The sequence below is a fragment of the Balaenoptera acutorostrata genome, chromosome 3 (genome assembly GCF_949987535.1).
Source record: "Balaenoptera acutorostrata chromosome 3, mBalAcu1.1, whole genome shotgun sequence".
NCBI lineage: Eukaryota > Metazoa > Chordata > Mammalia > Artiodactyla > Balaenopteridae > Balaenoptera > Balaenoptera acutorostrata.
In genome coordinates this window covers 151,896,544-151,920,948 of record NC_080066.1, presented here as the reverse complement: position 1 = coordinate 151,920,948, position 24,405 = coordinate 151,896,544, and the positions used below count along the sequence as shown (strand labels likewise).

General features: G+C 39.8%; 1 protein-coding gene across 4 annotated transcripts in view; it reads right to left on the bottom strand.

Moving 5' to 3' along the window:
* Positions 1–24,405, bottom strand: part of PSEN1 (presenilin 1) — an 85,561-nt gene that overhangs the window by 8,991 nt on the left and 52,165 nt on the right. For all 4 annotated transcript variants that reach the window (XM_007184413.2, XM_007184410.2, XM_007184414.3 and 1 more), the window contains 4 exons: positions 24,129–24,349; positions 19,592–19,690; positions 9,375–9,461; positions 6,247–6,420 (listed from right to left, as the gene is read on the bottom strand). In XM_007184413.2, coding sequence (XP_007184475.1) covers positions 6,247–6,420; positions 9,375–9,461; positions 19,592–19,690; positions 24,129–24,349 — 581 coding nt within the window. The remainder of the gene's footprint in view (positions 1–6,246; positions 6,421–9,374; positions 9,462–19,591; positions 19,691–24,128; positions 24,350–24,405) is intronic.

Sequence of the window (24,405 nt, the reverse complement as noted above, 5' to 3'; positions counted from 1 at the left end):
GTGAAAGTTTTCAATTTTGACAAAGTCCAATCTATCAATTTTTTCTTCTACGTATCAGTGTTATATTAAGGAACTCTTTGCCCAACCCGAGGTCATGAAGTTTTTCTCCTACGTTTTCTTCTAGAAGTTTTAGAGTTTTACCACTTACATTTCAGTTTATGACCAATTTGGGGTTAATTTTGGATTGTGTGCATGATGGATAGGGTGAGACAGGGGTTTCCATTCATTCTTTTGCATGTGGATATCCAATTGTCCCAGCACCATTTGTTGAAAAGATTATATCCTTTTGCCATTGAATTATTTTAGCACCTTTGTAAAAAATCATTGATCATAAATATAAGGGTTTACTTCTGGACTCTCAGTTCTGTTCCTTTGATTTATATGTCTGTCCTTGATTACTATGGCTTTAGAGTAAGTTTTGAAATCAGATAGTTTAAGTCCACCAACTTTTTTCTTCTCTTTCAAAATTGTTTTGGGTATTCTAAGTTCTTCACACTTCCAAAAAATTTTAGGATCAGCTTGTAGAAATTGACAAGCTGATCCTAAAACATACACAGAAATGCTAAGGCCCTAGGTTTTCTGTTGTCAAACATTATTTTTAACTTTTCAAGGTCTTTTCAAAATGATAAACGAAACTATGTGTTTAAAAATATGCTTTGGACTTCCCTGCTGGCTCAGTGGTTAAGAATCCGCCTGCCAATGCAGGGGACATGGGTTCGAGCCCTGGTCTGGGAAGATCCCACATGCCGCGGAGCAACCAAGCCCGTGCACCACAACTACTGAGCCTGCGCTCTAGAGCCTGCGAGCCACAACTACTGAAGCCTGCAAGCCTAGAGCCTGTGCTCCGCAACAAGAGAAGCTACCGCAATGAGAAGCCCGCACACTGAAACGAAGAGTAACCCTGGCTCACCACAACTAGAGGAAGCCCACGTGCATCAACGAAGACCCAACACAGCCAAAAATAAATAGATAAATTTATTAAAAAAAAAAAAAAGTTCCACAATAAACATGTACTGTTTTAAAAATAATAATAAAATAAATAAATAAATAAATAAAAATATGCCTTGACTTGGGGCTCAACAGTAACCCATTAAGCTTTACTACTGGCTTTTACCTTTCTGGTTGTTATAACTATTCCCAACTGAAGTGTGATCCTGATCTTAAAGTTCTGTTGCCTGAGTTACAGAAACTACTTCTGGAAGATAGGTGTTGAGGGCCTTGAGAAGCAGAGTCTGCAGGAGAAAGGGGCAGAGTTCTTATTAATAAGATCTTACTGAGAGGGACTTCCCTGGTGGCGCAGTGGTTAAGAATCCGCCTGCCAATGCAGGGGTCACGGGTTCGATCCCTGGTCCAGGAAGATGGCACATGCCACAGAGCAACTAAGCCCATACACCACAACTACTGAGCCCATGTGCCACAGCTACTGAAGCCTGTGTGCCTAGAGCCCGTGCTCTGCAACAAGAGAAGCCACCGCAATGAGAAGCCAGCGCACCACAACGAACAGCAGCCCCTGCTCGCCACAACTAGAGAAAGCCCGCGCACAGCAAAGAAGGCCCAACCCAGCCAAAAATTAAAAAGATCTTGCTGAGAAACCATTGTTCTTTTTAAATCGTGGAAGCCAGAGCAAAGTCTTCCATAGTGGGAAAAATAAACATACAACCCTGAAATCCGATGCCATGAATTACATGGTCAGTTATCCTTTAACTGGCTAACCTTCCCAGACTGATGAATACTTTCACCAGTTTCAGTTGTGCAGAAGAGTCCAACTCTACTATTTAGGTACTAGTGTGATCCAGGGCAAGTTTACTAACTTCTTTAATCCTCAAATTCTTCAGCTACAAGATGGGGATTACAGAGCTATTTCACAAGGTTGGTATCAGCGTTGAAAATAATACAGGAAAAGTTCTTGGCACACACAGAGGCTAAACAAATGACAGTCTTAGAAATACTTTTGATTCCAAATAGTAAGTGCTATAAGAAACTAACTGAGGGCTTCCCTGGTGGTGCAGTGGTTAAGAATCCGCCTGCCAATGCAGGGGAAATGGATTTGAGCCTTGGTCGGGGAAGACCCCACATGACGCGGAGCAACTAAGCCCGTGCGCCACAACTACTGAGCCTGTGCTCTAGAGCCTGTGCTCCGCAACAAGAGAAGCCACTGCAATGAGAAGCCCGCGCACTGCAACGAAGAGTAGCCCCCGCTCTCCGCAACTAGAGAAAGCCCGCGCACAGCAACGAAGACCCAATGCAGCGAAAAATAAATAAATAGAATAAATAAATTTTAAAAAAAGAAACTAACTGAAAGAAACTAATTTCTTCAGAAAAAAAATGCTATAGAAATGAATTTCTAAAAATAATGCAGAAGAAAAATTTTGCATTTCTCTGATAAGAGACTTGTATCTAGAGAATACATAAAGAACTATTACAACTCAATAATAAAAAAGGACCCCCAAAATGGGCAATGGATCTGAATAGACAGTTCTCCAAAAAAATATACAAATGGCCAATAAGCACACAAAAAGATACTCAACATTATTAGCCATCAGAAGAATGCAAGTCAAAACCATGGTGACATACCACTTTACACCCACTAGAATGATTATAATCAAAAAGACAAATAATAACAAGTGTTGGTGAGGCTGTGGAAAAACTGGAACATTCATACACTGCTGGTGGGAATGTAAAATGGTGCAGACACTTTGGAAAACAGTCTGGTAGTTCCTCAAAAGGTTAAACATAGAGTTACCATATGACTCAGTAATTCTACTTGTAGGTATATACCTAAGAGAAAACCATATGTCCACACAGATGTGTACATGAATGTTCACACAACACTACGCATAACAGCTCAAAATGGAAATAATCTAGATGCCCATTAACTGATGAATGGATGATAAATGTGACATATCCGTACAATGGAATATTATTTGGCTATAAAGAGAAATGAAATGCTAATACATGTTATAACATAGATAAACCCTGAAAACATAATGCTACATGAAAGAAATCAGTACAAAGAACCATATATTGTATGATTCCATTTATATGAAATGTCCAAAAGAGGCAAATCTATTATGATAGTATATTTGTTGGTGCTGGGGGGAATAGGGGTAATGGGTACAGGGTTTCTTTCTGAGGTAATGAATATATTCTAACATTAGCATGTGGTGATGGTTGCACAACTATAATAAAAACCATCATGGACTTCCCCAGTGGCGCAGTGGTTAAGAATCTGCTTGCCAGTGCAGGGGACACAGGTTCAAGCCCTGGTCCAGGAAGATCCCACATGTCGTGCGGCAACTAAGCCCGTGCGCCACAACTGCTGAGCCTGAGCTCTAGAGCCCACGAGCTACAACTACTGAGCCCGTGTGCCACAACTACTGAAGCCCGCGCACCTAGAGCCCGTGCTCTGCAACAAGAGAAGCCACTGCAATGAGAAGCCTGTGCACCTCTGCTCGCTGCAACTAGAGAAAGCCCGCACACAGCAAAGAAGACCCAACACAGCCATAAATAAATAAATAAATAAATAAATAAATAAATATATTAAAAAAGAAAAACAAACCATTGCATTGTCCACTTTAAATGGGGGGGAATGAGAGGGATTGTAGAGGTGATGTTAAGGAGTATGGGGTTTCTTTATGGGGTATTGAAAATGTTCTAAAATCAATTGTGGTGATGGTTGAACAATTCTGTGAATATACTAATGTCACCACTTTAAATGGGTGAATTGTATAGTATGTGAATTATGTCTCAACAGAGGTATCAAAAAATAAAAATAATGTACCAAATCAAGCTTAAAATTATAGCCTCTCATGTTTTTCATTTAAAGGCTTATGTTTGTTTAAATAATAACAATATTATGGCAAATGCTATAGTTATACTTTACAGAATTCATTTTAATGGAGAGAGAAATATAGATATATTTTATTAGCAAAATTAAAAGAGTCAGGAAACAAAGAAGTAACCATCAATTTTTTTTCTTTAGGCACTTACTGAAGCAACAAGTTATATTCCATAACCAGAAGAGACTGGATGAATCAGTATATAAAACCTAAGAAAAATCATGTTGCTCGGGAATATGTTTTCTTTAAACAGCTTCTTTGATTTATTCAGTAAAGATATGCCATGGCCAAACAACTAAAATCACAGCAATGGAAACTGCTTAAGTTAGACATAAGGTATTATCAGTATTCCACTGCCAAGTGCTAATGCTGAGATTGGATGCTAGTTGTTTTACTGCTGTCTAGGTCTCCTACTGTTTTGTTTTGTTTTGGCCAACTCTGAAAAATCATTTTAAGTAATGATGGAGTTCCTTTAGTATTAAAAGGGGCATTTGCAGGTCTACCAAACACAAGACATGGTAAAAATAATAAATGATGGTGAATATTTACTTTAATTGTAAGATTTCGCTACAGGACATCTAGCAGAATATATGCCTAGCTTAAATGTAACTATAACATAATAAAATAATGAATATTTCCTACTATCTTTTTAATAAACAGAAACATATAAAAAACTTCCTGAAATTTATTATTTCGTGTTTTAACTACTAAAACCTCTTCCTCCACTTGAAGAAAATAAGAAAATCCATCTCCCACTCTTCCCTTGAGGTTATAGAAAAAGAAACTCTATGAGTTAAATTTCTACTCCTGGAAACAACAGGTTAATTTCACTACTCTGATAAATTTTAAATCTATCAGTAGTACACTGAGGTCTGCTATTGGCATGATGTTTGGAAGAAGTGTATTTTGAAATTCACTAGAAGACCAACTGCACATTGAATAAACATGTTTTACATTTCTAATTAAAAACTCTCAGTGTTCAGCTTTCTGATTAATTTTTGATTTTTAAAAGGTTGTTCTGGAAGACACATGTGCCTTTACATATCAAATTCTATTGTAAACTGAGACTTCTGTAAGTAACAAGTCTGGTTTAACACATTAATGCAATCAGATATGGTTATGTGTGTTCTGGATGCTAAGATAAGGAAAGAATATCAATTATTAGTTTATATTGGTCCCAGATAAAGAAAATATTAATCTGAAGTTGGAAGGGGCAATACTTGGGTTTTTCTTAAAAAAAAAAAAAAAAGTTAGAGATGAAGAGAAGGACACGAAGAGATGATCAGGAGAGAGAATCTTCAAGTAGGAAAGGCAGTCGTGAAAGAATCACACTGCAGCTATGCTTAACAGCTATATTTCTGCTTTCTTTTGGCTCTATGCATCTTTGAGAAAAGAGGAAAGGAACAGAAGAGGCAACCTAATTAGTGATAACTTTGAAGGCAGAGAAAATATCAGCAAACGCAAGCTCAAGGCTGGCCATAAGAGGAGGGAACCGTGTCTGGTTTCCCAGAGTGTGAAAGCTGCAGGCTGCAGCTGGCTCTAAAATCTGGAAAACTCACCCAGCACCAAAGTCATGGATCTGCCCAGGTTCTGACCCAGGTAAAAGACTAATGGTGAGCTGTAAGAAGTGTTCTGCTCAAGGTGAAGGATAATGTCAAGGTCACAATTAATAGTGATTAGAGAAGCTAAGGAATCTAGGTGTCTGTTTCTTTGAAACTACTTAATATTTTCGCTATAATATTTTAATCAAGCGTTTCACTTTTGTGAAAACGAAAAAACTGAGGGTAACTTAGTTGGGAAATGTGCTAATCTCTTCTTATTCAGTAAATCACCTCTCTAACTAAGACTAAGTAAAGAGATGATTGAGCCCTAACCAGGGGGCTCTACTGGCTAATATCCTAAGAAGCCCCAAGTGCTGACCTGAATCCCAGTGACAGCACACCTTAGACACTGAACAAAATCTTACATTTCTGCAGAGAACCTAAATCCCTTTGATTTTCTTTAAAATTAATAAAATACAGTGCTTGCCGACAAAGGGCAGTAACAACGTAAAAGGGTGAAGCATTTAAATCCATAGGTCTCTGTGCAGCAAGAGTGAAATATATTAATGAAAATTTTGTAGACATGAAGTCTTATCAGAATAATATTAAAATTTTTTTTTTACCTTATAAAATCAATGCCAAAGATCAGGCTGTAAAGGGATAATTTCAAAAATCTGAGGTGCAGAATTTGGTCCATTAACAAATTTAACTATGAGAAAAGCACCAACTATTGTTATTTCCTACTAAAAGCTGCACTGCTGTTTAGAATTAGACTGTAACACTTTGATTCATTTTATTTTGGGAGAGTTTGATACTGCAGCACCTAAAGGAATCCATGAATTTCCAATGTAGAGAAAGGCACATACTTTCCTCTGGGTCCTCACTGGCCAGGATGCTGCTGGAAAGATCCTGTACAGCAGATCGCGACTCAGCCGTAGAGTGATGAGGCCCCAGGCGACTGTCCCTCTGGGCTTCCCACTCTTCGCTGAAGCCACCATCATCACTCTCTGTCACAGGGTCTTGTGACTCACTTTCTGTGCCTTCAAGAAAAAGTGAACATCACAATTGTAATATTTAGAAAAATCTCTTAATACCTTTAAGAAAATGACATGGAAAGAGTAATTACCTATCATTGTAACTAGGTGGGTTAGCTGGCTCTTAAACCACAAATCACGGGTTATTTCAGGCCTGTTGGTTGCTTCCCCAACAGCTATTTCTCCCCTTTTTTTCCTGAGGGCAGACTACTGATTTATTTGGGTTTCCACCTCCCACCCATGACTCCGGTGGTAAATCCCGTTCAGTCCAAGCTAAGTGTGGTCATCCTACAATTCCTCTTCCCAATGAAAGCTCTAAAGCTGTGGGGTTGGTACCAGCCAATGTGTGGTGAGGCAAAGTCTGCTGGAAATTTGGGGAAAAATTTTCTCACTCTTTGAGAGAGACTTAAGGAGACACAAACAGCCCCTTTCTTCCCCTGGATGTTGTGTCATCTGGATATGATGGCTGGCACTGCAGTTGTCATCTTGTGACCATGAGGAGCAGAGGGCTGAGGACCAAGCTCGTATCTCAGGAGAGCAGAGCAGGAAGACAGGAAGGAACTGGGGCCCCTGACAATCATCGAGTCATAAAATTAGCCAGCCGGGCAAATGCCTACACCTCAGGAGTTCTGGTCAGGTGAGAGAACATTTCTTCTGATCTTTGCAGCTGGAGCTGCTGGCACTCACTAATTGATGGCACTCACCACTGGCTTTAGTGACTAAGTTATAAAAGTAGACCACTATTGAGGGCTGGGAGGATGGGAAAGGAGGGAGTGAATTTTTTTATGGGCTAGTCATTTTGTTATAATGACTCGGTCTGACTGAAAATTGTGAGTATAACATGATTGTCTCAAAAACTTTCCATACATCAAAAATAATTAAAATACATAAGTGAAGTTGATAATACTCTTTTTTCTCATTTTTTTAAATAAAATTAATACACATTCATATTTATTCATCTACCATGAATAAATGAAGCTTGCATACTTCAGGTCTTTCGCTTGCATGGACTTTTTTCTGAAAGGGGCTCTAGCAATTTTGTATTTTTAATTTGCATTGTTTTCTTAACCAGGTCTCCACAAAACCTGAATCTTCCCTGAGCTAGTTTATAAAATCATAAAAGTATACGATTTAGAAATAAAAACATCAGTCCCAGCTCTGCCCTATCCCTCCTCACTCCTGATCCTCACCCTACCTTCAACCCTTTCAGCTGTTTATTTTGGTATTTACCTCCATAATTAATTATAAATAGCACGCTCATAATGCTGTATCTTGATGTTTTTATCTTAGGTGCTCACTCGGGCAACCTGAGTTCTATTACTTTTTTCCTTTACAGACATCCCTCTTGGAATCCTACACCCCCTTGTTCCAAACTAACTTCTAGTTCCTATAACACAGAGGTTTTCAACTGGGGGTAGCACCTCCCTTCCATGGGGTGTTTGGAAATAACTAGGATGGGGAGTTTTTGGTTATTGCAAACCTTGAAGCTACCCTTGGCATTTAGTGGGTGAGAGGCCAGGAATGCTAAACCATGTGAGGGGAGTCAGCACAATTAAGAACGCCCACCCGAAACACCAACCACACTCCCACTGAGGAGCTCTGCAGTTCATCCAGCTCCTCCTCACTTCAAGGCCCTTGCCCATGGTGCTTCCTCTTCTGGAAAGCTCTTCTTCCTCTCTTTGGCTGGCCATCTCCGTTATCACTTCCTCAGGGAAGCCATCCTGGCTTTCCAGAAAAAATGAAATTCTTCCACTATAAACTTTCATAGCAACTTACACTTCTCCTTTGTAGTGCTTCTCACAAACTGAATGAATTATTTGTTCAACATGCGTGTCTCCCCAAATAGGCTATAAACTCCACAGGAATAGGACCTCTCGTTCAGAGCTATATCCCCAGTGCCTAACAAATACTAGGCACACAGTTAGGTGCTCAATCAACATTTGTCAAAAGAATAAAATCTTGATGTACCCAAAGGACACTCATACTCACATATATATACATATATACTCACAGACAACTAATCTTTCAATTTTCTTTAGCTTAACAAGGTTAACACAACAACCAGACCTGGAGCAACTGTTTCCTCTATTTCCCACTTCTCTACTAGGTCTACTGCTGGTCTAATGCCACCCTGTTTTGCTGCCTCGCTCACTGCAGAATGGGCCTAATATCTTTCGGTCCCAAATACGCAAATTCTAAGTTGAAAGCGTCCTCCTTGCAGTTACCCAAATGCTAAATCAGCAGTTTTCTTGGCTCTAGAAAACCTAAACTCTCCCTTTCCTGACAAACAGCAACTCAGTTAAGGCCCTTTTTTCTTCTCTGACCAACCTTTATTCCGCCTCTGTTTGTCAGCTTCCTCATAAGGTTAGTCCTTGTTTTTCTTAAAAAAAAAAAAAAAAAAGGTTTCCTTTCTTTTTGACTATTGATATCGTGCTATTATTCCTCAACTTTTCTAATTATAACTCCTCCTAACTTGTGTTTGCCTTAACATCTTCTGTAGTATCCACAAGTGGGCCTTTCAATCTCCCACCCTAAGTCATCATTCTTACCCTCCTCCAGAAAGTCATGTTCACCTGCAATATTTTATCTTCTCAACATAGACATTATCACAACCCAAATCAAATTATATTTCAGTTACTCTGGCCTTGTCAGACAAGAGGTTCTCATTTTTACATGTTTGAAGAGAGTGTTTATTCTACCTTTTTAAAATCATAGCCTCAACTTGAACCTTTCCATACTGGAATTAATAGTGTTTAATGGTAGAAATTCTTAACCTAGGGTGCCTTGGCTGATTGTTGGGTTTGGAGCATGTGAACTCAAATATTTATCTGTGTTTGCTAGGTATTACCACAGCTTCCAGGAGATTCTCAAAAGAAAGTGGTTAAAAAATCACTGCTTCATAACTCATAAGATGACAATGACCGTGAAAACCAGGAAATTACCAAATAAAAGCCACCTACTTTGTGCATTATAATTGGAGTTTTTGGATACCTTCCTTTGGGCTTCTGGGTCTCCTTCTGCCATATTCACCAACCATACCATTGTTGCTGTTGAGAAAGACAAAAGTCTAGGTAAGGACTGGAAACACAGAAGGAAAGCTCACGAATAGAGAGCAGGCTGTTATTTCTCCACACAAATCACCAATCTTCTTAATGTCACCATAAGAATCCCTAACAATCAGAAGCAAATGCATATTAAAAACTACTGGGACAGGGCTTCCCTGGTGGTGCAGTGCTTAAGAATCCACCTGCCAATGCAGGAGACACGGGTTCGAACCCTGGTCCAGGAAGATCCTACATGCTGTGGAGCAACTAAGCCCGCACGCCACAGCTGCTGAGGCCTGCACTCTACAGCCCACGAGCCACAGCTACTGAACTCGTGTGCCACAACTACTGAAGCCCGCGCGCCTAGAGCCCGTGCTCTGCAACAAGAGAAGCCACTGCAATGAGAAGCCTGCGCACCGCAACGAAGAGTAGCCCCCTCGCCACAACCAGAGAAAGCCCGCGCACAGCAACGAAGACCCAACGCAGCCATAAATAAATAAATAAATAAATAGTAAAAAAAAATAAAATAAAAGAGAAAACTACAGGGACTTCCCTGGTGGCACAGTAGTTAGAATCTGCCTGCCAATGCAGGGAACACGGGTTACAGCCCTGGTCCGCGAAGATCCCACATGCTGCGGAGCAACTAAGCCTGTGCGCCACAACTACTGAGCCTGCGTGCCTAGAGCCTTTGCTCCGCAACGAGAAGCCACCGCAATGAGAAGCCACTGCAATGAGAAGCCCGCGCACCGCAACGAAGAGCAGCCCCCGCTCGCCGCAACTAGAGAAAGCTCGCGCGCAGCAGCAAAGACCCAATGCAGCCAAAAATAAATAAATTAACTAACTTATTAAAAAAAATAAAAACCACAAAAGGTTCTCTTTGATTCTGGCAGATAAAAGAAAAAATTCTGAAACTGGACATTTACTGTAGCTTTCAAACTGCAGCTGCTATAATACAACTGTTCATTGTTATTTATAATCCCTGAAAAGTAACCAGAAGGAAAATTGTTCAGGCCAGCAAGATTGCACTGAAACAACAGCTCGGCTAGTTGAATATCCTAAAATAGTGTGACTTCACTGGTGAAAATTACTTATTGGAACTGAATTAGAGGACAAACGGGGGCTCACAAAGAATCGGATGAATTACTATAATTCGAAAGATGCAAGGAATATGCTCCCTTCATGTTATGTCTCACTTCTGGGATTTTCAATAATGCTAAACTGTGTTATATACAGGGAATAAGAAAAAAAAAAGTTAAGAGCAATAAACATAAATGGATAGTCAACTGCCTTTTCTATGTCCCCTCCACAAAAATACATATATATCAATATATCTATATAGCTCTAGATATACACACACATCTTGTCACATTTTAATTAAGAGGCAATGTGAATACTTTAAAATGGTGCTTCTCTTACATACTGCAGGTAGGATGAAACATGGCGGGGAATTTGGTAACATCTAACAAAACTACATGTACATTTACCCTCTGACCCAGCAATAACACTTTTGGAATTTATCCTGAAGATACACCAACAATAATACAAAAATACATACAAACATGTGCCATACAGGGTGACAGCAGAAACCAAGCCAGCAGCAACCTGAGTCCAATCCAGTCATGGTAAGCGATTTTAAGCAAGATACTTGGCATTTTCTGTGTTTCTCTGGCATTTTGTCACTGATTTTACAATTATATCCATTTTCCTAATACTCTAAGGCTTCTTGAATAGCTTATGAAAGAAATACATAACCAAAGAGGATAAAAATCCTGTAATAGCTGCACTTACTCATTCACCATAGCTTTGTAATTCAGAGGTCAGACAAGTTTCATTATATGATAACCCGACTAACTGATCAAAGTAAATATTAGCCAGGTTGGCGATTCACTGTAACTAAATCCAAACCCAATGAAGAGGAAATAGGGCAACCAACAGGGTTTACGAATTTCTGTAGTCTTCTTGGCAATGAAGGCAGCAGGTATTTATTTGATTTTCTTTCTTTATGCAAGTATAGAAAAATAAAGCTACAAACTCTCTTAACAGTTAATATTAACCATGGAAATCAGGGGTCAGCAAACTTTTTCTGTAAAGGGCCGGATAGTAAATATTTGGGGCTTGTGGGTCAACATCTGGCCTCTGTCACATATTCTTCTTTGTTCTTTTCTTTTTCATTAACTCTTTAAAGATGTAAAAACCATTCTTAGCTTTCAGGCCTATACAAAAACAGGCCATGGGCCAGATTTGGCTATGGGCAGTAGTTTGCTAACCCCTGATGTAAATTATCGTGAGCAGAATATATATTTGCTGAATGAATTAATATTACTAACATAATATCTAAAAAACCCACTTTCCAATCTTTCAACTTAACACCAAACATCTTAGATCAATAGAAAAATATGCAAATTAAAAATTAACAATCTGAAAACTTCCCAAACTGATATGAAATCAGAGAAAAACTTTACATAATGGTCAACCTCAAGGAAATGTTACCTTTGTTTTCTGAAAAGCTACCAAAGAGTAGGTGTACATTCTTCCTGTCCAAACAAGGGATAGGGAAAACAAACAAAAATGCTCACATGTTTCCTGAGGGTAAGACCCTTTTGCAAACTGAATACTCTTAACTGGGGAAGATACAAATGCATCAAAGGATTGTATTTTTAAAGAACAAATAACTGAGAGGACTGACTTAAAACTTTTCATATTCATGTTTATATCCATTTCAGGGGGAAAGAACTGATTAATATTGCTGCTTTTTATATATTCTACTTGAAAAAAAACCTGTCAAACTCAATGATTTATGAAATGCTCACTAAAGAGTCAGTATTTCATGAGAACAGATACTTTCTTGAACCTATTTCATCTACACAGGAGGTAAAGGTTTATGCTTATATTTTCCCATATTTGTGGAATTACTGCAAAAATATCTCAATATTGTTATACAGACTTGAGTTTTAAAAAATATTATATACGAGATTTTTTAAAAACAGTAAATCCTTTTTCTGAGTATAAAATTAACATACGTGCTTAACGTTGTGGCAGACTGAAAGATCCCTTCTTCTTCACCCCTCCCGCACCCACACTCTTGCCATGGCCTCGCTGAGATTGGAATGCAGTTTTCCTCTTCCTGACCAGGGGCTCAGCTATGTGACTTGCTTCAACCAATGGCACATGGACAGAGATGACAGTGTGCTAATACTGAGCCTAGGCCTTAACAGGCCTGCTGCCCTCTTGTTTCTCCAGATACAAACATCTTCAGCTAACCCACTGGCCCAAGGAGGACAGGGAACACGTGGAGCAGAGGTACCACAGCCAGGTCTGATCAGCTGAGTCAGCTGACCCACAGGTGCAGGAGTGATGGTGACTAATTATTATTTTTAAGGCATTAAGTTTTTGGGTTTTTTAAAATAAATTTATTTATTTATTTTTGGCTGCGTTGGGTCTTCTTTGCTGCGCGTGGGCTTTCTCTAGTTGCGGCGAGCGGGGGCTATTCTTCGTTGCGGTGCTTGAGCTTCTCACTGCGGTGGCTTCTCTTGTTGCGGAGCACGGGCTCCAGGCACGTGGGCTACAGCAGTTGTGGCACATGGGCTTAGCTGTTCCATGGCATGTGGGATCTTCCTGGACCAGGGCTCGAGCCTGTGTCCCCTACATTGGCAGGCGGATTCTTTTTTTTTTTTTTTTTTTTAATCTTTATCTATAATTACAGATACTCAGTTTTTTGTTTTTTGGTTTTTTTATAAATTTATTTATTTATTTATTTATTTATTTTTGACTGTGTTGGGTCTTCGTTTCTGTGCGAGGGCTTTCTCCAGTTGCGGCGAGCGGGGGCCACTATTCATCGCGGTGCGCGGCCCTCTCACTGTCGCGGCCTCTCCCGCTGCGGAGCACAGGCTCCAGACACGCAGGCTCAGTAGTTGTGGCTCACGGGCTTAGTTGCTCCACGGCATGTGGGATCTTCCCCGACCAGGGCTCGAACCCGTGTGCCCTGCATTGGCAGGCAGATTCTCAACCACTGCGCCACCAGGGAAGCCCCAGGCAGGCGGATTCTTAACCACTGCGCCACCAGGGAAGTCCCCTAAGGCATTACGTTTTGAGGTGGTTTGTTACACAGCATTATCGTGGTACTAACAATAGATACGGTAGAACAATGTAAAATCCTAAAACTAAGAAAAAATTTAAAACTCACAATTCCTTCACTTTGACATCCACAATTAAAAAATATAGAGTACAACAGGGACTTCCCTGGTGGCACAGTGGTTAAGAATCCGTCTGCCAATGCATGGGACACAGGTTCGAGCCCTGGTCTGGGAAGATCCCACGTGCCCTAGGAGCAACTAAGCCCGTGCACCACAACTACTGAGCCCGTGTGCCGCAACTACTGAGCCTGCGTACCACAACTACTGAAGTCCACGCGCCTAGAGCCCGTGCTCTGCAACAAGAGAAACCACCACAATGAGAAGCCCGCGCACTGCAATGAAGAGTAGCCCCCGCTCGCTGCAACTAGAGAAAGCCCATGCGCAGCAACAAAGACCCAATGCAGCCATAAATAAATAAATAAATAAATAAATAAATTTAAATTTTTTTAAAAAATTAAAAAAAAAATGGGGCTTCCCAGGTGGCGCAGTGGTTGAGAATCTGCCTGCCAATGCAGGGGACACAGGTTCGAGCCCTGGTCTGGGAAGATCCCACATGCCACAGAGCAACTGGGCCCATGAGCCACAATTAGAGCCTGCGCGTCTGGAGCCTGTGCTCCGCAACAAGAGAGGCTGCGATAGTGAGAGGCCCGCGCACCTTGATGAAGAGTGGCCCCCGCTTGCCGCAACTAGAGAAAGCCCTCACACAGAAACAAAGACCCAACACAGCCATAAATAAATAAATAAAAGAAAACAAAAAAAAACTCTTAAAAAAAAGTTTACGGCTTCCCTGGTGGCGCAGTGGTTGAGAATCTGCCTGCCAATGCAGGGGACACGGGTTCGAGCCCTGGTCTGGGAAGATCCCACATGCCGCAGAGCAACTGGGCCCGTGAGCCACAATTAGAGCCTGCACGTCTGGAGCCTGTGCTCCGCAACAAGAGAGGCTGCGATAGTGAGAGGCCCGCGCACCTTGATGAAGAGTGGCCCCCGCTTGCCGCAACTAGAGAAAGCCCTCACACAGAAACGAAGACCCAACACAGCCATAAATAAATAAATAAAAGAAAACCAAAAAAAACTCTTAAAAAAAAGTTTACGGCTTCCCTGGTGGCGCAGTGGTTGAGAATCTGCCTGCCAATGCAGGGGACACGGGTTCGAGCCCTGGTCTGGGAAGATCCCACATGCCGCAGAGCAACTGGGCCCATGAGCCACAACTACTGAGCCTGAGCGTCTGGAGCCTCTGCTCTGCAACAAGAGAGGCCGCGATAGTGAGAGGTCCGCGCACCGCGATGAAGCGTGGCCCCCACTCACCGCAACTGGAGAAAGCCCTCACACAGAAACGAAGACCCAACACAGCCAAAAATAAAAATAATAAATAAATAATAAATAAAAAAATTTAAAAAAAAGTTTAAAAAAAATATAGAGTACAACATTAAAAATCTACAAGTAGAGAAAGATACAAGGAAAAATGTAAAAGTTGTCTCAGTCTCTAAATCGCACTTCCCAGAGGTAAACACTAGTAGTATACTATCAGTTTTTTGTTTTTTTCTATTGGAGTATAGTTGCTTTACAATATTGTGTTAGTTTCTACTGTACAGCAAAGTGAATCAGCTATATGTATACATATATCCCCTCTGTTTTGGATTTCCTTCTCATTTAGGTCACCACAGAGCACCGAGTAGAGTTCCCTATGCTATACAGTAGGTTCTCATTAGTTATCTATTTTATACATAGTATCAATAGTGTATATACGTCAATCCCAATCTCCCAATTCATCCCACCCCCATCGCTTCCCCCTTGGTATCCATAGTTTGTTCTCTACGTCTGTGTCTCTATTTCTGCTTTGCAAATAAGATCACCTATACTATTTTTCTAGATTCCACATATATGTGTTAATATATGATATTTGTTTTTCTCTTTCTGACTTACTTCACTCTGTATGACAGTCTCTTTGTAGAGACATGGATGGACCTAGAGACTATCAGTTTTGAAATGTGTCACTGGGATTTTATATATATACACACACATCCATACATATACAGCTCCTTTCCCCTACTCCTTCCACAGGATATTGAATGTATTGTTTTAAATCTTGCTTTTTGTATTTAATATATAATCTTTGACATTTACAAAAAACAATCAGAAATATATAGAGCTATTTCATTCTTTTAAATGGCTGCACAACTATCCATTGTATGAATGTACCATAATTATTTGAAAGTGTCCCTTTTTGATGGACACTTAGGTTATTTCCATTTACTTCTTAATATAAGCACTGCTTCAGTAAACATCCTTCTATACTTTTACAAGTATATTCATTACTCTAAATTCCTAGCATTCACTATTAACATTTGGTGTAACATTCTGTATACACAAATATAAAATATATGAATAGTAGATTTTCATTTCCAGGAATAACACAGAAGAAGCTCGCACGCAAATGCTCATTAAGAGGAATATGTTGATGCTCAAAACTTCGTCTGTTCTCTTCGGCCGAAAACACCATAAACACATGATAATAAATTTATATGGGAAAAAAGTAAGAGAAAGATCCTTGCATTTCAGACACTGGGTGCTCTAAAGCTTTACCAGACTTCTCCAGCTACAAGCACAATCCCCACCTTCTCCACTTCCCACAAAGGACCTAACAGCAAGTTCACAAGAAAGACTGAGGTGAACTAACACGTGCTCCCAACTTGACCTCTCTCTACGTTCCACTATCTTCTGCTTTTCTGTCTTTTCCTTCCTTCTGGGTCTTTCACTATTCTCATCTAATTCCTCTTACTGAACTCTTAGAGCTATTTCTACCTGCTTCGTTTATTACTTTGCTCCAGTAATTACTTCTTCTTGCTGGTCTCTTCACAGCCTTTCTCCACTGGCTCCTTTCCCTCAACCTTCTCTCTCCTGGAACCATCTTTCCTCAAACCTGTTCTCTTCTCCAGTCACCACTGCTCTGCCTGTGAACTAGCAGGTGATACTTACCTCTCCTTCTTCATCACCCAGTCTCTGTTCACTGTATCACCTCCACTGCCAGTGTCAGCAAAACCCAGACAGACACACACAGACACACACACACAGATGCAACTTTCCGCCCTTTGGAATACTGCTTCTGGTCCTATCATTCTACTGAAATTGCTCTCTTAAATGTCACTAAAGATGTCTAAAGCACCAAATTCTATATGGTTTACTTAGTCCTCATCATCCTTCACTTCTTTATAGCATCTCACATTCTCTCCTTCTTGAAACTGCTTTTTCAATAACTCAACAGAAAAATAGGCCAAAAGTCCACAAGGATATATATCACACTGATAATACTGGTAAGTAACTGCTTGGTAAAGTATTAAGATTAGGGATGACAGTTATAATGAAATTTAACTTTATCTGTAATTCAAAAATTTTTTCAATGATAAAGTATTAACATATTACTTGTATAATTAAAAATTAATTCTAAAAATATGGAAAAATACAATACCAAGCCAGTCATAAAACAAGAAATTTAAATATGCAGCTAAAAAATACATTAAAACGTCCAAATAATCATTAAGTTATTAATTACTATTAACTAATAGTTATTAGTTGATTACTATTAACTAATAGTTATTAGTCAATAAGCCAAGATGAAAACTAAAACAAGATGTCTTTTGTCTATTAGTATCCCATACACATATACAAACAAGTGATAATGAAGGTTTTAGGAAATTAGGACCTTCACACTACTGAAGGGAATATAAATTGGTATAGCCTTTTGAGGAGGCAATCTGGCAGTATCTATCAAAATTTAAAGGCACACATCCTTTGACTTAGCAATTCCATTTCTATGAATGTATCTGTACAACAATTTTCACAAATTCATAAATGTTCTCTGCAAGCACTGTTTGTAATGGGAAATGATCAATAAAGATACCCTTTATTTAATATCTATATAAGAGAAAACTATTCAGACATTTCATGTACTGATATGAAAAAAGTCATGCTACTGCTAAGTGAAAAATGTTGGTTTTCCCAATTTTCTGATATTTTCTTATGTTTCCTTTACTATTCTCTCTTCATTTCTCACTCTCTAAACATAGTAGTTGACAAAGATCTACTCCTGGTGTCCTCTTCTCTTCTCCTTTGATTTGAATCACTCATCCACTCCCACAGCTGCAACTGTCACCTCCATGCTGATGTTCTTCAATTCTGCATCTCTATTATCAACCTTTTCCTTTGCACTGGTACTTCATTTCTAAACTCCTGCTGGAAATTTCTACCTAGATGGCTCACAGGTCCTGCCATGAAAATGAGATATGGACTACAGGCAACACTACACAGATTTCTCAAATAAGAAAAACCTCTCTTCTTTATCATCCTTCCTTTAAGCTTTAAACTTCTCTCACTCATCACTAAGAACGACTGAAACTACCTCCAAAAGCTGTCATCAAGGCCTTTCCCTTGACTGCCATTACCTATCCCATAATTCAGACTCTTATTACTTTCCACCTAGATCATGGCAATATCTGCTTAGTTATGCTTCCCGTTCTCACTCCCTCCCATTCATCTTGCACAATGCTGCAAGCTTACAAAGGCACAGCTCTGATCACATTACTCTTCTGTTAAGAACCTTCTATGATTTCCAAGTGATCATGAATAGAATACAGAGATCTAAACCAGTCCCTCAAAGCTATCCTTGATCTTGCCCTAAGTGCCTTTCCAAACCCATCTCCTAGTACTCTCCCTATTTTGTACTCCATGTTCTAGTCAACTAGAACACTTGAAATTTGAAAAAGATGCCCCACGCTTATGCCTCTAAGCCATTCTTTGTGACAAGCCCACTTTTTTTTTTTTTTTAATTTATTTGGCTGCATTGGGTCTTCGTTGCTGCGCGGGCTTCACTAGTTGTGGCGCGCAGGCTCAGCAGTTGTGGCACACGGGCTTAGTTGCTCCATGGCGTGTGGGATCTCCCTGGACCAGGGATCGAACCCGTGTCACCTGCACTGGCAGGCGGATTCTTAACCACTGTGCCACCAGGGAAGTCCCCAAGCCCACTTTTGGAATTGACTCTTCCATCTGTGCTTGTGAAATCCCACGCTTCAAAGGTTCAATCCAAATGCTGTCTCTTCCATGAAGCCTTTCCCTGATTCCCCATTTAGATTTTCCCTGTTTTGAGCTCTTTCTGCACTTTGCATTCCTTCTGAATAATCTGATAACAGTCTGCCTCGAATGTTGTTTATATACTTGTCTTATCTCACTTCTAAATTGTAAGCAAGGGAATTCCCTGGCGGTCCAGTGGTTACGACTCTGAGTTTTCACTGCTGAGGGCTCGGGTTCGATTCCTGGTCAGGGAAATAAGATCTCACGTGCCGTGCAGCACGGCCAAAAAAAAAAAAAAAAAAAAAGTAAGCAAATGCACTCTGAGGGAAAGCAAAGTATCTTAATCATCTTTTTTTTTTTTTTTAATTTAGTTTTTGGCCATGCCACGGCAGGTGGGATCTTAGTTCCCCGATCAGGCCCCCTGCATTGGAAGCATGGAGTCTTAACCACTGGACCGCCAGGGAAGTTCCTCTTAATCATCTTTATATCCTCCACAGTGCTCTGTGGGAGCAGATCAGGTCAATGATGAATAAATATTTACTGAATGGTTAGGAAGAGTATGACTCTAAAACCAAAAAAAGGGCAAACACATTCTGAAGGAAAAGTACAATTCTTTCAACATGCTAGTGCAAGATCCACCTACAATATATGTATATAACGAGTATTCAGTAGTTCTTGATTAATAAGATTTTAAATGAGAATACTGGCTCCTCAGTCTCTAAATATTTCTTCTATCTCCACACATACTGAAAACTCTCTTGAACCAATGTCAGGCAGAAGATAATAATTTGCAAGGAAACAGATCTGCAGCAGTTCCATCAATGCTATGCATTTAAGGTGAGAAAAAGTACCATGATAATGACCATAATTACATTTGTTTGAATCTCTGTAAATACTAAGCTGTTCACTAACTTAACATCATTCTGAAATACTTACAAGAGTAAATAAGAGCCGGAAAGAGAGTTTCATTTCTCTCCTGAGCTGTTTCAACCAGCATACGAAGTGGGCCTTTTGGACACAAAACAGCCACTAAATCTAGAAAAAGAAAAATAGAAAAGACATCTGAAAAATGTATTGGCTAAACTTGTAAATGGGTGTGTGAGGGAGGAATTAACCAATTGAAAAGGTTTAATTTTTTTTACACAGAAAGATGTTGAATGAATATGAAATAAACAGCAGGTAAGCTGATGGGGGAGGTGGATGGAGACAATCTAAACAAAATACACAAAACCACACAGAGACGTGTGCAAACTTCATTTTGGTTTGACTGCTATTTGGTTAGTTTACAGTGTATCATTGTTGGGTTCTAAGAATAAGTCTTCCCAGTTTGAAGAAAAGAGGCAGAAATAATGACAAGACAGAATTATTCTAGAGCAGTTGTCAATTTCCAAAGCAGAAACAAGGACAAGCCATTTCCAAACAAAACATACCTATGAGCCACAAACTGAAGGTTTACTTTAGGAGGGATTTAATAGAGGGGATTTGACTGAACTTTTCGAAATATGAAGAACAGAGTAGAAGAGATTCATCTTCTCCCCTTTTTGAAAACAGTATATGTACTATTTAGGGATACTTGAAATAAGAGGGCAGTAAATTTAAACAAAACAAAATAACTAATAAACCTCTGCATGAGTTTAGCATTTCTTTAGTTCTCCTGTCAAAAGCACTTCACAAATATTTAGGTCTCAGAATACATGTGGTGCTGAAAAGTGTCTTATTTTATGAAAACAGCAACTCGGAGGAGGAAGCAATATGCATAAATTATTCTTGATTCTACCGCCATCTCTCTCCAATAACTGCAGTTTTTCTTACATTTGTTATGTCGTGAAAATTCAGAGTATAGAAATACAGAAAATAATTTCAAACATTTAATAATGTGAAACAGATATAGGTAAATTTGTAAAGGAAGATTTGATAGCTTGTGTTGACATTACTATCATTCAGATGCATTAAAGTAAAAAACCTCACACCTTGCAAGTGGTCATGTCTTCTTGTACACTACTACTACTACTACTACTACAATAAAACACACACACACACACACACACACACACACACACAGAAATCTCTACTCTCACTGCTTCCATTTTGATTTGTTTGGGAAGAGAAAAGGGGAATTTGCCATGCTCTGAAATAATGAGATTTCTAACCTGTTTCAACCTGCGATGTCCTGTAACTATCTTGGTTTTACGACACACTACTCCTTATAGAATTGTTAAATGATAAACCCTTATTTTTTAGAGCAATTAAAGTGAATTAAAATTAATTTTGTTTTGAAATTCTTAGAACAATCTTTGTGACATCTTGAGATCTTATGGAAATGGAGTTAAGAATCATTACTCTAAATATTGGACACAAAAGTCTTTTATTTTAAAGGAACTCAAAGGTCTGTGGAGATAATTTGTATATGTATGGAAGAAACAGAGGGTTGATGGGAGAAACAGTGTAATGTAGCAGAAAGAATATGGGACTTAGGACTCATAGTCTAGATCAAATGATGTTAAGCTTGGGCAAATAATTTACCTCTACAAACTTCAGGTTCTTAGCAGTAAAACAAGAATAACTGCCTTGCTTACTTCACAGGATTATATATTTTAAAGAAACAGCTAATATTTACTGATAGATACCGCTATACATGTGTACTGTACATATTAATTTAATCTTCATAATCACTAAGACTCGGGGGTTGAGTAATGTGTCTGTGGCCACATACCCAATAAATGATAGAAGAGTCTGGACTTGAACCCAGGCAGTCTGTGTCCAGAGCTGGCTTTTTTTTTTTTTTAATATCAAAAATGGAATCAGACTCTTTATTATGAGTCAACCCTGATGTTTCATTTAATCAAGTTTTAACTTGCTCTAGTATGTCATAATGGTGCCTTGTGAGCCCTGTAGCGTGAGACTTGTATGGTGGTGAAAGTTCCACTGCACACCTTGTTCAAGAGCCCAGCATTGTATATTTAGAAGTGAAATAGTCACTATAACACTATCTGGAACTCCCAAGTGGATAAAGTGAGGAGGCCTGTATTGTGGGTTTAATATGTACTGAGACATGTATAACTTTGATTTCTATTTTTGGTATCTGTGAGGCAAGAGATTCTCAGTTATTTCCCCTAAAGAGGGAAACCTTGGATAAGTAATTGCTGTTGCTACCACTGGCAGACCAGGTGGCTAGACCACTTGCAATGTCCCAAGGGTCTGTAAAAATGCACAGATGGGGCCAACTGTTGGCCAGATTAAGACGACTGCCCAAAGTTCAGCTAATTTTGCTGACCCTTGGATCCCATTCTTTGATCAAGGATGCCTGGATTAAGCAATGAAAAGCAGAGCTCTCCAGTGAGCTCCTTCACATGTAGTTTTGATGCTGTCCATAAAGTGTACAAACTCCCACTGCTGTTTGTTCACTCATTTGATCCCAAAGGGCTCCCATGGTAGCCATGGGTCCAAGAGAGGGGTGACCTCCTCTAGCACCTTGTCAACTGGCAAGGGACTGAGGAAAGAAGAGGCCACCCTCTCCTGTGGGTGAGATATTCCACGGGGCCCAGACTCAGCGCTATCATATGGCTAACATTTCTGTCTTAGCAAGGAGGCCCTGGTGGCTGTGCTGAGCTGTCTCCACGATATGGAGATAAGGAGCAGATGGATTCGGAGCTTCACAGGTTCAGGGCCTGTGAAAACCTGTTTCCAGGAGAGCTCGGTATGTAGTCAGAAATGGCCATTCTAAACGTGTACAGCATGGGACTGAAAAGGGTAGTTTCTCACACCAGAGATCCGTGGGCAACTTATGATCATAGTGTGTGATCCAGAGATTTCAGGAGGTATGAGAAGAGGTTGCTAAAGCCTCTACAGTGAATGATTCTCTGGGGCGGGAGAAGGGACACTAACGGAAGTAACTACTGTATTACAATTTGGACAGATTCTAGAACCTTATGTTGTAGGAGGTCCCCATTCAAGGTGGGCCAATTTGTAACAGTATAAATAGGCTTAAGTAAAATTTGTAAATGAAGAGTATATTGCCTCCAGATCCGCAAAGGGCCTAAAACATAGTGGGCTTGTTTTAACATTGTGGTCGCAGAGAGGGTCAGCTGCTATTTCTTGACAGTGCCAGAGATGCAGAAGCCCTCAGCTTACCAAGTAACTTTCAGGAATTTAACTGGGGCGGCAGAGCCTTGTACTATGTACAGGGAAATGCCACCTCCCTTTTGAGCTCTATTGTGAATATCTGTATGTCCTCACCAAGTAGGTCCAGTGAATTTATTCAGAGGATGATATCATCAGTGTAATGTTATATCTGTGCTCTTGGACAAAGGTGGATGTGGTTAAGATCCAGCCTGCAAAGATTTTGTGCAACAGTAGTAGGGCTGCTAAAGTACCCGAGTCGCTAGGTAAAGATATAATGTGTCCCTTTGAAGGAGAAGGCAAACTGTGGCTGTCGAAAAAGGCATGGAACAGAAGAACATATTGGTAAAATCTCTGACTGCAAAGTATTAACCAGCTGCTGACTGGACAGAGCGCAGAACTGGCATTCTTGATCGCAGCTGTGCAATGAAAAGATGAGTACTTTGCAAACCATCAAATACTATACAACCTAAGGTCACTATGAAAAGTCCGTCACAAAGAGTATATGACTTCTACAGTTCTGTGACTGACTGCTCAAATATGAGAACAGAGCCAATCCAATTCTATTTCCACAGACGTTTTATTCATCAATCAAGGGGGAATGGTGAGGTTTTCTACTACAGGTCACCTGGCATTTTAATAAGCATTTGAACAGGGATGAAAGAACACTGCAGTTATCATACAGAGACCACAAATTGACCTCTGAAAACGGATCTCTTTTTGGCTTTTATGCAAAGTGAGAGTTACAGAGTTCACATCTTGGTTATTCACGGCTAAGGTATATTCTGACTTTTCAGGACCCATGTCACATGGGTTGCTAATAAATTTGAAGCTCACACTGCCCAAATAAGTTTTATCTTTAAAAGAGTAATTCTACCCAAGTTGCCTTATAAAAAGTAGTTAACTTAATTTTTATATTAAAAATTAGTTGAGCACTATATGTGTGTCAAGCACTCTGCTAGTGCTTTCCAACAAATATTCTGAGAAGCATTATTCCCATTTTCCAAGTGAGGAAACTGAAGCTCGAAGGGCCCGAATCACCTTCATAAAGTCACGAAGGCTATCAGTGGTAGCGATGGGATTTGAATCTAAGTCTTAGGACCAGCAGTCTATGGATCCTTCCACTAACTCATCAGTGAGTTACACTGGGGGGATTAATAAAAGTTTTAAAGAACTTAACCTCAAAAAATTTGAATCTTTATATGACAAAGATAGTAGAGTTAACTGATTATTTACTGAAAAGCTATGGGACATTACTGTTGTCATTTTCCCTAAGTCAAGACAACTAGAAGAGGAAGGAAAACACACCAGGAGGTATTTCTGTGATGAACAAAATGTCAGTCTTGGGTTTTACCATATACTGAAATCACAGCCAAGATGAGCCACGCGGTCCATTCTGGGAGGTACTTGATAAATACCAGGGCCATGAGGGCACTGATCATAATGAGATATGCCTGCTGGAGTCTCAGTGGACCTTTCCAGTGAATGGCAATCATTCCCACCACACCAAAATTCCAGATCAGGAGTGCAACTGTAATGTAGTCCATGGCAACATTATAGGTTTTAAACACTTCCCTGAAAAAAATTAAACAGATTTCTAAAAAGATTTGCATACAATAAGTTTCACCAAA